At 31.7% G+C, this 15,908-nt stretch overlaps 2 protein-coding genes across 3 annotated transcripts in view; one reads left to right on the top strand and one right to left on the bottom strand.

The window, feature by feature from the left end:
- Positions 1 to 15,908, bottom strand: part of LOC113519515 (nostrin) — an 84,419-nt gene that overhangs the window by 55,672 nt on the left and 12,839 nt on the right. The window lies entirely within an intron of this gene.
- Positions 414 to 3,441, top strand: LOC128201083 (uncharacterized). Its single transcript, XM_052896737.1, has one exon. It carries the CDS (start codon positions 428 to 430, stop codon positions 1,691 to 1,693), a length of 1,266 nt encoding a protein of 421 aa, XP_052752697.1. The 5' UTR covers positions 414 to 427; the 3' UTR covers positions 1,694 to 3,441.

Here is a 15,908-nt window from a genome sequence, read left to right as displayed (position 1 = left end):
ACTGGCTTATGTAAATTGCAATGTTTACTGCGAAAAACATTACGTTCATTGTCAAAATGTGAAGAAACGTGCAAAATGTTATATTTAAATTGCTACTATAATATTAAATGTTCATGTCTGACTTTACCGGAGAAACTAGACCGAATAGTTGTTCGATTTTAGTTGTTCTGTCCTAATTATACCTAAATTATCTATCTGACGAGGGACGGTCGATAGGGCAAAAAGTGTGGGAGTGAATGATTGGTACAAAAAATCATTTCGTAGATTGACCTATCTCTAAATGAATCAATGATGATGATTACTAAGAAATACGATCCTACCAAGTGGATGCGAAAAAAATAAGATAAAAGTAGAGACATATTCCTTCTTCGCAGTGAATGCAAAATCTTATGATAATCAGTCGTTGCGTACGTTTCATTGAGTACGGATGTGCAAAAGCGCTGTCTATAAATCGCTTAGCATAATGGCAACAAATATATTGAAATGCAATAATTGTAATATTGTAATTAGTGAACTATTATCTTTTGTCCAAAATAAATGTGATGTTATGGACGAGGAAAGTCTCATTCGTATTGTTACGACTTCATTTTCGAGTGAAGAAATCAGTGAAGCGAAGACTTTGTTATTTGACTCAGTCAATACGAAGATACGAAAGATTATGCGGAAAAAGGACGGTAAAGAGAAGCGGGATATAGAAGATATTTTATCACTATTGAAAGGAATAGATCCCGAAAAAATTCCGATTTTTGTCGCAAGAAACTTACAGAAACTACCCCCCATAAGTTTTGATCACGTAGATGTAACCAAATTATTAAAAGATATACTCGTGTTGCAACAGGAGGTTCGAACTGTAAAGGAAACCTGCGCTACAACGAAAGAATTACAGTTGATAAAGAATGAGTTGGCAAATTTAAAATCAGCCTCAATTGTGAATAACTTTGAACCCTCACAATATATAAACACGAAGAGAGGGTGTGCAAATGTTATTGATAATTTTCATTACGACAGTGGGCCCATTGGATTGCTTCATATTTCTCAGGAAGAGAAAAATGGAAATATAAATAGCGAGTGCAACATAAATATTCCATCGAAAACGCAATCTAATTGTTTGATAAATAGTACATTAGAAAACGTAAGTGCGAGGGTAGAAGATACAGTACATCAATGCAAACAAAACATAGCAGCGGACACGCAAGTGAGTGCGACCGGTGGGAACATAGCCAATAGTCACAACACAGTCTCCCATCCATTAGTAGTGGAAAAATCATTTGCTGATATTGCTTCTGGCGGAAAATGGAAAAATGGAAAAAAGTCAGAAGATTGGATAGTTGTACAAAGAAAGAAACTCAGAAATAAATTTATGGGGAAAAGAGGACAAGCAAGCACAGAACCGGAGGAAAAATTTCGAGCAGCAGATGTAAAGATACCGCTTTTTATAAATAAAGTTGATAAAAATACTTCCATAGAGGACATATCTTCATATATTTTGCAAAAAACTAAGGTGTCTGTAGCGCTAGAAAAAATTTGCATGAAATTTCAGAAGGAATATGATGCGTATAAAATATTTGTACCGCAAAGTAAATTATCTATATTTATGGATGCGGGTCTATGGCCTGATGGAATTTCGTTTCGTCGGTTTGTTACTTTTAAAAAGACATCTGGTAATGATGACAAGTTTTTAAATACAAAATAATAATGCATAATAGAACACTAACTTTGATATCCTTCAATTGTAAATCAATGAAAAGATCGGTAGAATGCATAAAATCTTTATGTGAACGGGCGGATATAGTCGCATTGCAGGAAACTTGGCTTCTACCTCATGATATACATATTTTAGGTAGCATTCATGATGATTTTGGATATTCTGGAAAGTCTGCTGTGGACACATCAGTAGGCATTCTTCACGGTAGACCGTTTGGTGGTGTCGCAATATTGTGGCGGAAAAGTGTTTTCAGGTCAGTGTCGGTGATTAAATGTGAAAGTTCGCGAATAATAGCAATTATTGCAGAGACTAGTGATAAACAAATGGTTATTATGAGTGTTTACATGCCCACAGACGATAGTGAAAATTTAACAGAATTCACTCACTGCTTAGGCGAGATCTGTGCAATTGTTGAGAATAATGACTCGCAGACTGTATTTATTCTTGGTGATTACAATGCGCACCCACATGGACAATTCGGTAAGGAGCTTTTACATTTCTGTACCGAACAACAGCTGATTTGTGCGGATATAGAGAAATTAGGTTTGAATTCGGATAGTTATACTTTTATTAGCGATGCACATGGGACAAAAAGTTGGTTAGATCATATTTTAGTAACACAAGCTTCTTGGAAGTCTATTACAGATATAAATATACTTTATGATATATATTGGTCTGATCATTTCCCTATTCAAATAAAATGTAACATAAATATATTGCAATCAAAAATAGCAATAAATGGAAGACATTGTAATAAAATATTGTGGGGAATTAGAGACTATGAACAGATACAATTATATAATAATTATTGTAATAAAAAGTTAAGTGAAATTGAGTTCCCATCTGAGCTTGCTAATTGTTGTGATAGAGAGTGCAGTGATCCTATTCATAAGACCATAATAAACCAATTATACAGTAATATAGTAAATACATTAGCAGAAGCTGCAGCTCGAAGTCACGACAGGCCTGTTGGGCGGCGAAGATGTGTAACTGGTTGGAATAAATATGTAAGGGAGGCACATAATGAGGCTAGAATTAAGTTTTCGATATGGGAATTATATGGTAAACCAACTGAGGGTATTATGTATAAAGAAATGTATGAGAGTCGTAAGAGATTTAAAAGTAAACTAAAATGGTGTCAAAATAACCAAGACCAAATAAAAATGGATATAATTGCTCTTTGCCGCTCCAGAAGTGACTTTAGTAGGTTTTGGAGAGCGACAAATAGTCTAAACGGTAAAACTAGTTTTCCTGTAAATATTAATGGTATTAATTGTCCTAAACAAATAGCTAATATGTTTAAAAATAATTTTAGAGTAACATCTCCTTTAGGTCAACAAAACTTACAGTCGACTACAAATGCTTGTAGTAAAAAGATAGTAGGTCAAATGCATAATTTTACATGTAAAGATATTGAATTTATTATAAAGAACATGAAAAGAGGAAAGTCCCCTGGGCATGATGGCCTTAGTATAGAGCATTTTCAGGCAGCTGGGGACCATTTGCCCAGGGTGCTCTCAATGTTATACACGTATTGTATTGGGCATACATACCTACCAGAGGATATGTTGAAAACGATTGTTGTACCAATACTTAAGAACAGGACGGGAGATGTATCGGACAGCGGTAATTACAGGCCTATATCACTGGCTACAATAACAGCCAAGGTGTTTGACGGTTTACTTGATACGCAACTTAGACGACATCTAAACTTGCATGACCTTCAATTTGGCTTCAGGCAGGGGGTGTTGACTGAATCGGCCATTCTGTGTCTCAAGCATACGGTCAGATACTACACAGACAGATCCACTCCAGTCTATGCATGTTTCTTGGATTTAAGTAAAGCCTTTGATATGGTATCTTATGATCTTTTATGGAGTAAACTTGATAAGACTACGCTTCCTACAGAGTTAGTTAGAGTTCTTGAGTATTGGTACAATAATCAAAGTAATCAGGTGAGGTGGAATGATACTCTATCAGACTCATACCGATTAAAATGCGGAGTAAGGCAGGGTGGGCTGACTTCACCCAACTTGTTTAATATGTATGTAAATGGCCTAATTGAGGAGCTCAGCGGAATGCATGCTGGGTGTTATATTGATGGAGTAAGCGTCAATAACATAAGCTATGCCGACGACATGGTACTGCTGAGCCCCTCAATTGGAGCTTTAAGAAGAATGCTAGCTGTGTGTGAAGCATACGCGAAAAACCATGGTCTGGTATATAATTCTAGCAAAAGTGTAATCATGACATTTGTATCTGGACATAAAAAACCGAAGTATGTGCCTCCTATATCACTTAATGGAAATGTACTTGACGTGGTAACTGATTTTAAATATCTCGGTCACATTATTGCAAATACTTTAAAAGATGACCTGGATATAAAACGAGAAAGAAGAGCATTGGCAGTTAGAAGTAACATGTTGGCCCGCAGGTTTACTAGATGTACAAAACAAGTAAAAATAACCCTGTTTAAAGCTTTTTGTCAGGTGTTCTACACAAGTAGCTTGTGGGTCAACTATAGTCAAAAAACTTACAATGCTCTTCGAGTCCAATACAATAATGCCTTCAGGGCACTGTTGGGGCTACCTAGTCACTGTAGTGCGTCACACATGTTTGCACGGGAGCGTACAGATGATTTTTACGCAATACGACGCAAACGAATTGTTTCGCTGTTGGGTAGGGTGCGTGTTAGCTCAAACAGTGTCCTGAAGACAATTGCTGATAAAATGGACTGTCCCATCCTAAAATATTGGATGGGACAGGTTATCAATGTAAGAGCGTTATGACCGCTCATTTACTAACATAGGTTAAGTCAATTTGTAACTAACAAAATGGGCCTTATGTAGTCTAATTAAATAAATATTATTATTATTATTATTATAATGATCATTTTTATGAAATTTGAAATAGCACAAAATCTGATGGTTCACCTGATGGGATGTGATAACCACCATCTATAAATATGAGCAGTACCATAGAAATTACGCTACAGATTACAACATGATGTCCATGCTACCCCTTATGAGTTGCCTTTCCAGAGAATTAAGATGTAATCTTGTAATTTCGGAGACATATCCTATAACTCAGCCGTAACATAGCCATGTAAACATGCCTATATGATGGCAGAAGTATGAATGGAACAAAGGTACAGTGGTACCTCGATATATAAGTGCCCTAATGTACGAGTGTTTCGAGATATGAGCCGCCGACCTACCGATAATTTGCTTTGAGATGAGAGCAAGATACGAGCAATCGCATACTTATCACTGCACACGACTCCAACATGCGGGGTGGAAGTTGGTATCTAACAGTTTCTCCTACCTCAGACAAACACTTAACAAAAACAATTAAGGTGGTTTTATGGGAGTACGAAATAATAGCATTTCAAATAAATTCAATAGGGAAAATTGCTTTGAGATACGAGCTATTTGACATACGAACAAGGTTATGGAACGAATCAAACTTGTATGCCGAGGTACCACTGTATTTATAATATAAACAACTTTTATACAGTCTCCTATCGCAACACAAAATCATATGAAATAATTTCACTTTTAAATCCATTAAATATTAATCAACGTCTCAAAAAATTGCCGCAGGAACGACATAGAATGGGCCACTCCCTTCTTTCTCGTAGGTGACAAAAGAGGCGATTAAGGAAACTTAATGATGTAGCGTCCCTCTTACAACATAACCAAAATCTAACTGCGGTTGCCAACCCGCCTGCCAAGCGTGGTAACTACTGGCTAAAGTCCCCTTTGTTAGGAGGCCTATGTTCGGCAATTAACGGTTGATGTATTTCAAAGAATAATAATGCACGTATGAAAAAAGTTGACATGCACACCTACACTATGGCCGGTACTACTACTAAAGTTTAACAAAGACTATTAACTTAATAATTTAATTAACGTTATATTCAATTAACTTAATTCAACAATTATTAAAGGCAAGTCGAATGTCTGTCTGTCACTACATTGCGTAAAATGTGGACAGCTCACATTTCTAATATAGCCGCCATTATGAAATTAATCTATACCGAGTATTGGTTACGTGGTGTATGATGTTAGAACGATAGCAATAGGATAAGTACTATATTATTTTATTTATCTTGCAAACTTTTGTTTTATAAAAATCACCCACTGTATAGGTTCATCATCATCATCATTATCATCACCATCACCACCATCATATCAGCTATTACCTGCCCACTGTTGGACATAGGCTTCTCCCTTTTGGAGGGTTTTGTTTGTCACGCTTGGCACGCGGTTTGGCAACTGCAGTCAGACTTTTAATGAAGTTTTAAGAGAAACGCTGGTGCCCATCCCTTAACCATAAGTTCCTTTAGTCGCCTCTTACGACACCTACGAGAAAGGAATGAGTTGAATGAATGTCCATTCTAGGCATAAATGCATAGGTTAATGCATTATATCATACATATGAATGTACAAAAGAAGCTGGACCATTGATTGACACGCTAAAGCCCCGTCACAACTGGTGTTAAGGTTCACCGCAAACAAATAATACTATGGAGATGGAAGCCTGCGTAAACGCTTTACAAATACGAAGATAGTGCATAAAACGTTTAATGCAATATATACAATCCTTACTAATGTTATAAACGTGAAAGTTTGTTTATTTGTTTGTTACCATATAGCGCTTTAACAGCTTACAATACCAATCACTATGAAATTTGGAATACATGTATTATATGGATATAGATTATATTTATTATATAAGGATATAGATTGTTTTTTATCTTAATAGGTAAATATATCCCGGTCACATGCAACGAACTCGCGGGTAAAAGCTAGTTATAAAAAAAAATTTACTAGACATATCACTTAACAACAATTTGTTCCAAACAAAGCGGAGGTTGTAATATATTTATTAAAAATTCATTGTAGATACATACATATAATTATTAGTACATATCCGAAGCACACAGACACAAATTAATATAATATTTAAATTGTACGGTAATCAAACCTGTATATTTTTTCATTGCTCACAGAAAACAGGCACAGAAATTAACGTCTAGAATAGAGGCGAACTCATTATTGCTTTTATTAGAGATCGATCAAATTTGGTACACTGCCAAAACGTTTGGCCGATATTGATACGGTACTTCGGATTTTTATAATCAAGGTATCATAGCACCGAGACTGCGTGTACGCATCGACGATGTTTATATATAGGCAAATAAAATTTTAAAATAATACCTATGCATTTTATATCACGCTTTACTATTATATTAAAATTGTAATTAGATTGTGTCTGTACACTTAAAAAATATTTAAGAAAAAATTTTATTAGTATTCTCGATAAGAGGCTAAAACAATATTTTTTTTAAATTTTGTGTGTGTCTGTATGATTGTTCGGATATCACACAGAAACTGTCAAACAAAATTGGATGCGCTTTTCACAGATCTGTTTTTGAAGGTTCAGCTTAAAATCTGGTATATGTTTTATATTGATACACCATTTAGAAGTGATCTGTTCCTTTGGTTTTCCTAATTCTGAAATCCACGGCTACTTGGTCATAAAAAATATGACTTAACGTTATTGTTATTAAACTTTACTGAATTAGGTGTTATGTTGCAGAAGTCCATAGTACTGGTACTAGGACTTTGTACAAAAGTCGATTGCTTGGGTACCTCTGTCCCATTCGTGTTTCTACCGTGAAGCAGTTGTGTTTGCATGGCTGTGTTTCGGTTTGAAAGGTGGGATATGGCGTGAATTTACAGGGTACAGAGGAATAACACCTGAGTCCTCAGGAATGGCAACGCATGGGGGGTATCATGGACGACAGTTGGTAGCTAATATGGACTGATAGCTAATATGGAAGGTTGTGGAATTTCTGGTACACACATATAGCGGAATAAACAAAATAATTCTATTCAAATAACCAGTTATTATTACTGTAGTTACATTCATTTACCGAGAATACTTATGTAGGTACATATACGAGTATATAACACTATATATTACATAAACCACTTAATTAATGACCACGTAACTTCTTAACAGTTAACCGAATTCTATTTAACATAATACTTTTATGTACTTACTAGCAAAAAGCAATTAAATATATTTAATAATTAATTAATTTTACTTCATGCAACTAAACAAATACCAAGTTATCAACAACGATATTCCGTAAGTTCAAAATTTCGTGTTCATTAAATAATTTTTGAATTCCTATACCTTTTCTAGATTCCGTTTGGAAATGGAGCCCCGGGATAGAATCTTACGGAATTCTAAAAATTATAGCAATAGGTCTTACTAAATATAGATTGAGTTAAGATCTTACTTAAAATGGACAGATATAGCATTCACAATGTTTTACTTCGTAAACAAGAAACAAAAAGCTAACTAGCTAGTTTCGCTTACGAAATTCAGTGTAACATCTTAAAGTTGTAGTAGATTATTTGTAAGCAGAATCTGCTTATATAGTTATCTAACGATATGTTCATAAAGCAATAGATTAAGAGTTATTTATTAATAAAAGGTATTAAAAAATATAGTTAAGTTTTGTTCCTATTTATTTGCATCGTATCTACTTTCACAAACTTTTTGTTCAAAAATACCTTATTTATGTTTGAACACTAAAGAATAACCACAATGTGAATATAACATTTAAGAAAATTTATTTAAAAAAAATTAATTATGTAAATAATTAAAAAATATATTTTATTTGGAAGTATGACAATGTCATTAAAATATATTACGATTGAACTTTTCACACAATCAGACAGTTATTAAAGTAAAACTTTTCCAACATTGATCACTAATTAATTAATGTTATACGTAACTGAAACTAGGATTTAAACTAAAATTTAGGTCTGACGTACATTTGTAGAACACAACAAGCTATATAATTGTAAAAATATAATAAATACGATACTTTTTATACGACACAGATACCAGTTTACGTAAATAATAAGATATATTAATGTTACTCAACAAGATCATATCAATTAAAGAAAGTAGGTAATTCGTTCTTTCACAATTGTGTAAGATTTTATAATAAATTACCAATTTCTCATGGATTTGAATTTGGAAATAAATTACTTATATCACTTTATAGTGTAACTAATAAAATAAATATACAAAAAAAGATCTGAGATTACAATGTAAAAGTAACATGTTCTAAATGACAATTGCAAGTGTGCGATGCAATGTTACTTTATGAAATAATCAGTTATTAAATAGGCTTTGGTAAAAAATACCTTGTTTCTAAAATTACTGGCGTAAACTGCGCTCATTCGTTTATATTGTCAAATGGATGGTATATATATATATATAAAATAATTATTTGTATAATTAATATGTTTTACATTTTTTTACAGCTTCATCGGCAGGTTGATTTTACAACGTCTAGCATTAGTGTTGTCAAGGTGAATAATATTAGCCCCTTTTTAAGGGAATGTCCATCAATAAAACTGTACAATTTACTCATTAAAACATGAGTTGAAAAATGACAAAACATTTGATATACCCGCCGTTGAGTTATCAAATTATTTTTGAAACTGTTTGTGGCTTTTTGATACATTTTACTGTGTAATATTATATATGGAATACTCCCTTATTAGAATGTTCTTAATTTAGCTCTCACCTGCATATTGTATGATGTAGTAATACCTAATAAATTTGTGTAAATTTTATTTTATAATTAGTAAACCATGTACATCCTATTAATACTATAAAAGTGGAAGTTTGTAAACATGTTTGTATGTTTAAATATTTGTATGTTTGTTGCTCAACCACACTTAAATGTATGAATTTATTTGAATGATATTTTGTACACGAGTAGGTTATATCCAAACTTAATACATAATTTTATATATTAATTTAATCGGGCAAAGCCACGAAAAACAACAAATAAAAAATATTTAAATAAATCCATTTTCTCATTTGTAATTTTCAAAAATATAAACATGATTGTGAATTGTGGCTCACTTATAGACGGACAACATTACCCGAATATGATAATAATTTCCAGTAAACCGGCATTGGATAGAAACTAATAATAGGCACAATAATATACTAATATACACAAACAAATTCTACTCAATGCCATAACTCTTTTAACGGCCATCAGTCTATCGGTCGACGTGTCAATCGGTCAGCCATCGTCTCATGTAGTACGTGTGAACCAAGTTTTCTTAGTGATTAGTTAAAGAGCTATTAGGTAACAGGTAAGGTTCAGACTGAAATAATAGTAATAAAAAATAATAATAAGGCACCAAACTCACTTTTATAATATTAGTAAGGATGCCGAAGAAAAAAACCATTTTTTTTCAGTAGTCAGATAACGTTAATTTTAACCGTTACAGGAAAAAGCTTCTTTGAATTTGAAATAGATTGAATGCATCCGTAAATTCGAGAATAGTTACAATTTACTGTCGAATGGGGCTCAGCAACAAATTGATAGATTATGGTATAAATAGACGGAGTCTATTGCTTCAACGGTCGGCGGCAGTTATGTAACGGCTGTAGCGAGAGACAGCTCTGCAAAGGCAACACGGGGAACGGGTTTGATTCTGATAAAATTACCTATTAGTTGAGGGTCATCTGTGAATTATGTGATTGTATGAATCATCGATCATGATTATTTTTTTTAGATTTATTTTAGAAGATGATTCTAAATTTGACTGTACTGTTTTATAACATATAATATGGCATAGATTTTAATATTTCTTTTTGAAAGCAATAGTTTACTTTCATCTTGATCTCATTCTAGTTTGGTCATTATTTAAGTAGATTTTTTTTGTAAAAAAAGTTTTTAAATTTCTGTCATTTAAAAGACATATCTACTAAATAAATGAATTAAAAAAAAAACTGTATCACTAGTAAATACGGGTCTGTTTATATAGATCTAGTATTTACGTCCACATGTGGATCCCGGTATAGGCTTTTTTTTTCTCCTTTAAAAATATAAAAATACATAATTTATATTTATAATAACTATGACTAAGATAATTCTATATATAAAAACATGCTTGTCTAAGTAAAATGAACAAAAACAATAAAAAGATAATCGTTAAAACGAAAATTTCCGTTTCGACTAATCCCATTTCGGTTACCGACTAGTTGATAACCCTGATTGATACATCTCTATTAAAGTAACAAAAGATTATGAAATGTTATACAAAGATAATAATTAATATGGTGATGAACTTTAAATGCTTAATGATAATGCATGACCTCGAGACAAATCACAGTGCTTGTGAACAGGTAAAATTATAACAACATATCTATACCGTCAAATAAGCAGCGCCAAGCGTGTATTTATCATTACGAGAGCCAGTGTGAATTGCGAAATAACTAAGTTGTCTGCGTTATTGCTTACTTAGGTTGGAGCATCACTAATGATAAATTATGTGGCCTAATATAAAAAATAAAGTTGACCGCACATTTATTTTTTATACAACTTAGAATGTAAGATGGACGGATGATTCATTCGATAAAAAGTATCAACCGTTACTACTTTTCGTTTACATGCTGCTGATTTAGTGTTGGGAGAAACATCCAGGCGGTTAAAAGTTAAACTAGCTCCACAACATACTGGCTTACTTTGTAGAAATGGATCACCCTAATACCAGATTATGGAGACATATTGTAGACATGCACAACACTATGGTCTTGAATATATTGTGACGCCAATGATATCTCTCTAAGTTATAACACGAACTAAAAATAAGTTGAAACCCAACCATAAGACAATTTAAATAACAAAAACGCACACAACCGTGTACGATGTATCCCGTTAGCCTCTGGACTCCTCTAGCTAAAGATGCCGATAGTCCTCAGACCCAAAAAAAAAATGGTAATTCTCACGCGTGAGGACTAAGGTGTTAGGTTTTAGTATTTCATTGCAACAATTTGCAAAAATGTTTGGATGGTTATTATTGAATGTTGCTTAAACATTTAAAAGTAAATGTTAGTTACCTACAGAGAAGGGCCGTAATAAATAATAATTGACTTGAGAGGTTCAAATGTAGAAAGCAAGACAGAGCAGAGTAGGTACTATCTTGAATCTGTGAGTTCACAAATAGATATTTGTCACTTAATGAGTAGTAATGCAATTAGTATTAACTGATAATCTCACTATTGTAATTTTAAATTAATTAAAGATTTTTTTCCCACAAAAAGAACTGACTTTAAATATGACAAAATTAGTTAATTTGGCGAAAATGAAGGTACTGAATCGAATTTGATAAACTTTCTATAAAACCAACCTGTAAGTATGTATATTTAGATGTAAAAATAATTTTCTAAATCGGTATAGATTATATATGACATAACTCCGCCATATGAGTTAACAAATATAAAAAAATATTACCGAATCGAGAACCTCCTTTTTGAAGTCGGTGGACAAATATAACCTATCAGTGAATTCGCAAATTTGCTCTTTTAAAAAATCCACGATTAGGGAAACCTGGTAACAGACAGAGGAAAAGGTACACGATAAAATAAAATCAACAAAATAATAATTCTAAACATTCAGTGTAGTGTAAATTCTACTTATATAAGATGAACGCCACGCTAATCGTCAGTTTGCAATCTTGAACAAAATAATACAAGTGTATAAAGTGCAAATAATTTTCGTAATACGTTATTGAAATATTTTATATTATAGACTATGCTACTTACTCGATTTAATTCTAAAAATAGCCATTGATTTAAATCGTGTTTGTTTCATTAAGTGTTGGTAACTACAGCTCGAAATCAGTAGTTTCCTTGTTGTTTTTGATATAGGTAGATATACCTACAGTCATACTGCAGTTATGATTGGGACAAAGGATATTTTAATAAGTTTCAAGAAATCATTATAATAAATTGTACTAAGTATTAAATTATTTTATAAACGTGGATACAATTGTAATCTTAGAATTGCTTTCAATTAGCAGTAAGTATTAGCAGTAAATAATTAGGTAGATAATATTAAATACTTGTATGAGAAGTATAAGAAGCCCTAATTACTATAAGCTAATAAAAAAACAATCCATTATATTTCCAATTTTTTTTTAAATAATGTCACTACTAAGACATGAAATTCCTTTTTTATCGTATTGTATATATATATATATATATGTAATACTACGCCCTGAAGCAGAAAATGCACATAATTTGATAGTACCTTATATAAAATAATATTCTAATAAAAGTTGAATTTTTTATTTACAAAGTTTTACATTGTTTAAGTACATCAACTCTATTCGTCCTTGAACTAATTTTATAAATTAATTGATATATCTATCTTCGCTATCTAAACATAAAAAGAAATAAGTATCGAAATAAATCTATTCCTGATCACGCCTTCTTTAGAACTGTTACTTTTATAAAGTGTGTACATAAGCTTCCAGCATGTACCAATAAGACTATCTAATTGTGAACTCAAATAGATGGGGTCATTGGAATTTGTACAAGTGTACAATAAGGGCCGGTCATTGTGTTCGGCGGTATCCAGTTTGTGACACGGTTACCTGTTGTAATTGTTTGTCTTTACAATTCTTCTCTTATTGTTTGTGATGTATTCTTTCTTATAGATAATGAGCAAATCTTGAAACACCTATTGGAATTTTACGTTATTTAACTGAGCAATAAGGCCGCCTCTTGTACTATATGCCTATATAATTTATTATCCATCAATCATTTATGTAATATCAGTGCAATAAAGTGTTAAATAAATAATACCTTATATGGCGCCTTAAGGCACTTTTGAATGACATCTAAATTATATGTAATGCAACTAAACTAATCAAAGAGTGCCCTCTAGTCCTAAACTAAGTAGAACTTGTATAATGATAACCGAAAGACATGTTTTAATGCTTTTTTTATACATGTAAATCCAATCTCTTAGATCAATGTAATGAAAAATCTAATGTAAAGATTGTAAATATTTGTATAGCGCGGGAAGCGAACCGGCTACGTAAGTAATATACCCTGTCAGATCATGAACGTCTATGTGGTTCCCTCTGGAAATCTTTGTAGCTACAATGGGCTGATGGATCTGACTACCGATACCGCAGTTAGGGTTACCATTCCATTTTCACCATTGAAAAATACCCTAGGTTACTGGATAGATAGACTTAAATGCTAGCGACTTCTATACATAGACACCTATCTCATGCTTCGTTCACCTTCAAAATTCCAATGACAGTATGTTATTTGCTCAATTTATTATTTTAACAGCTTTATTAGCATAGTGCAGGTATACGTAATGGTCGTTCTTATTTATTACACGAGTATTATATCCTATAAATGGTGAAGATAAAAAATTACAAATTTATTTTTACTTTTTTATTTAAAATATTTTTAATTTTTCCTGAATTGTGACCTACAATTCCTGTTATTAAAGCTCGTATTACATTTAAACATATGAACACGTTACGTAAATGTATGTATATACTTACGGTATGTTTAAATTTGTGAATAAAATATTAAAAATATGTTGATATTTATTACATTTATTGGCATACGTCTTATCTTACTAATATAATAAAGTAGTAAATAGACAATATCTCTACATGGGAGATATTTAGAAACAAAAATATAAGAGACGTCTTAATAAGAGCAACAAAAACTAAAATAACATTTTTTTTTACAATTTTGTCTATCTCTCTGTCTGTCTTTATGTTTATTATGTAAACAAAATTACGCAGAAACTATTATAGCAATCTGTTATTATTTATTTCGTTACGTTCTAGAATATTAATTAAATAGAAAACAATATTGCACTTACTTACAAACGGGTCGGATTTAGAAATTCCTTTTTTTCGAAGTTATCTTAACAGAATACCTATATGAATATAGAATTTGATTTTAACAACATATTAATTTGTTACTGTACCTAGTGCATACCTTAGATATTAGTACATACCAATTTTATAATCTGTGCTCGATCTTAATGACTATATCGTCTTATTTCTCATATTGTTAGACATAAGAACTTATTACACAATACAGAAATATAATATAAATTGTATACCTAAATAATATGCAATGATAATGAGGGAAACGTAGATCACATTAGTTTGATAGTGTGTATAAGCAACAGATACACACAATAAGTACTTCTCTTGTTAGAGAAAATACATAAGTATGTATCTATATCATATTTTAAATGTGCAGGAAAATTGTGCAAAACAATGTACGCTCTCTTATTTTTAATTTCTGGAAATTATTTAGAAAATTTCAACACTTTAGATTTATCAGCTTCCTTCGGAGATATCACACAATAAATTTAAAAAAATAAAGCAGGTATACTGCTAATAAATTTATAAAAATGGAGTAAACGTGTTTATTTCACAATATATTAGTGACCCGCCTCGGTTTTCCTCGGGTGCAAAAATAATTTATTGTATACTTACATACAAAAGTTCACTAAAAATATTCAAGTATGTGTAGCGCAATTATAAAAAAGTAATTTTTATTATGCAAAATATAATTCTTAGCATTGCGAATTTAGTTAATAATAGTATTTTTATATAAAATATAATTTATACATTTGCAATTTTACAACTATATATAACTATTGAAATGTTTTCCTAAATTCTTCATTGCAACAAAAAACAACAAACTGACCTATTTGATTATAGACCATGTAGAAGCTGAAATTTCGAAAATTATATACAAAATATAAGTAGACCTGTGCATTGAAAATTTATTTCAATAAGTATTTTAATTAATTTCCTCATTTATTACGGTACATTAAGGTTAGAGAGAATATACGTAACGGAAATTAATTTATTTAAGTAGTATAGTTATTATGTGGTTGCTTGCGCGTTAGGACCTTCGCATTGACGATTCAGTGACGTAAAGAAGGACATATGGTACACCCATTAAATATAATCATGATTAGACACCTATTAAGAAGATTTTTTAGCAAAATTTTGCTGGATTATAAAGTTCACATAACTACATTATCAAAAATAAAATTGTATAAGTCTGAAAAGAGCTTCGAGTCCGGATTTATTTAACAATAATTGTTTTCTACAAAAATAAAACCAACTTCAGTTGAAATAAAATCAGTTATTTTGATCTAAAAACTAAACTACTAAACTGATTTTTAAAATTTCTATGCGACCAATTTGTATTTGTAAGTATATTTTTCAAATAAAAAAAAAATTCCAAAGCATCAGTTCTAAAACTATCGGAGTTATGACATAACAAAAATAAAAAAAAATATTAAACT

Source organism: Galleria mellonella, unplaced genomic scaffold (genome assembly GCF_026898425.1).
Source record: "Galleria mellonella isolate WM207_F2 unplaced genomic scaffold, CSIRO_AGI_GalMel_v1 utg33, whole genome shotgun sequence".
Classification (NCBI taxonomy): Eukaryota; Metazoa; Arthropoda; class Insecta; order Lepidoptera; family Pyralidae; genus Galleria; species Galleria mellonella.
This window is presented reverse-complemented; position numbering and strand designations above follow the sequence as displayed.

Excerpts from the sequence above, each read along its gene's own strand:
- LOC128201083 (XM_052896737.1), top strand. The coding sequence starts at position 428 with ATGTGCAAAAGCGCTGTCTATAAATCGCTTAGCATAATGGCAACAAAT.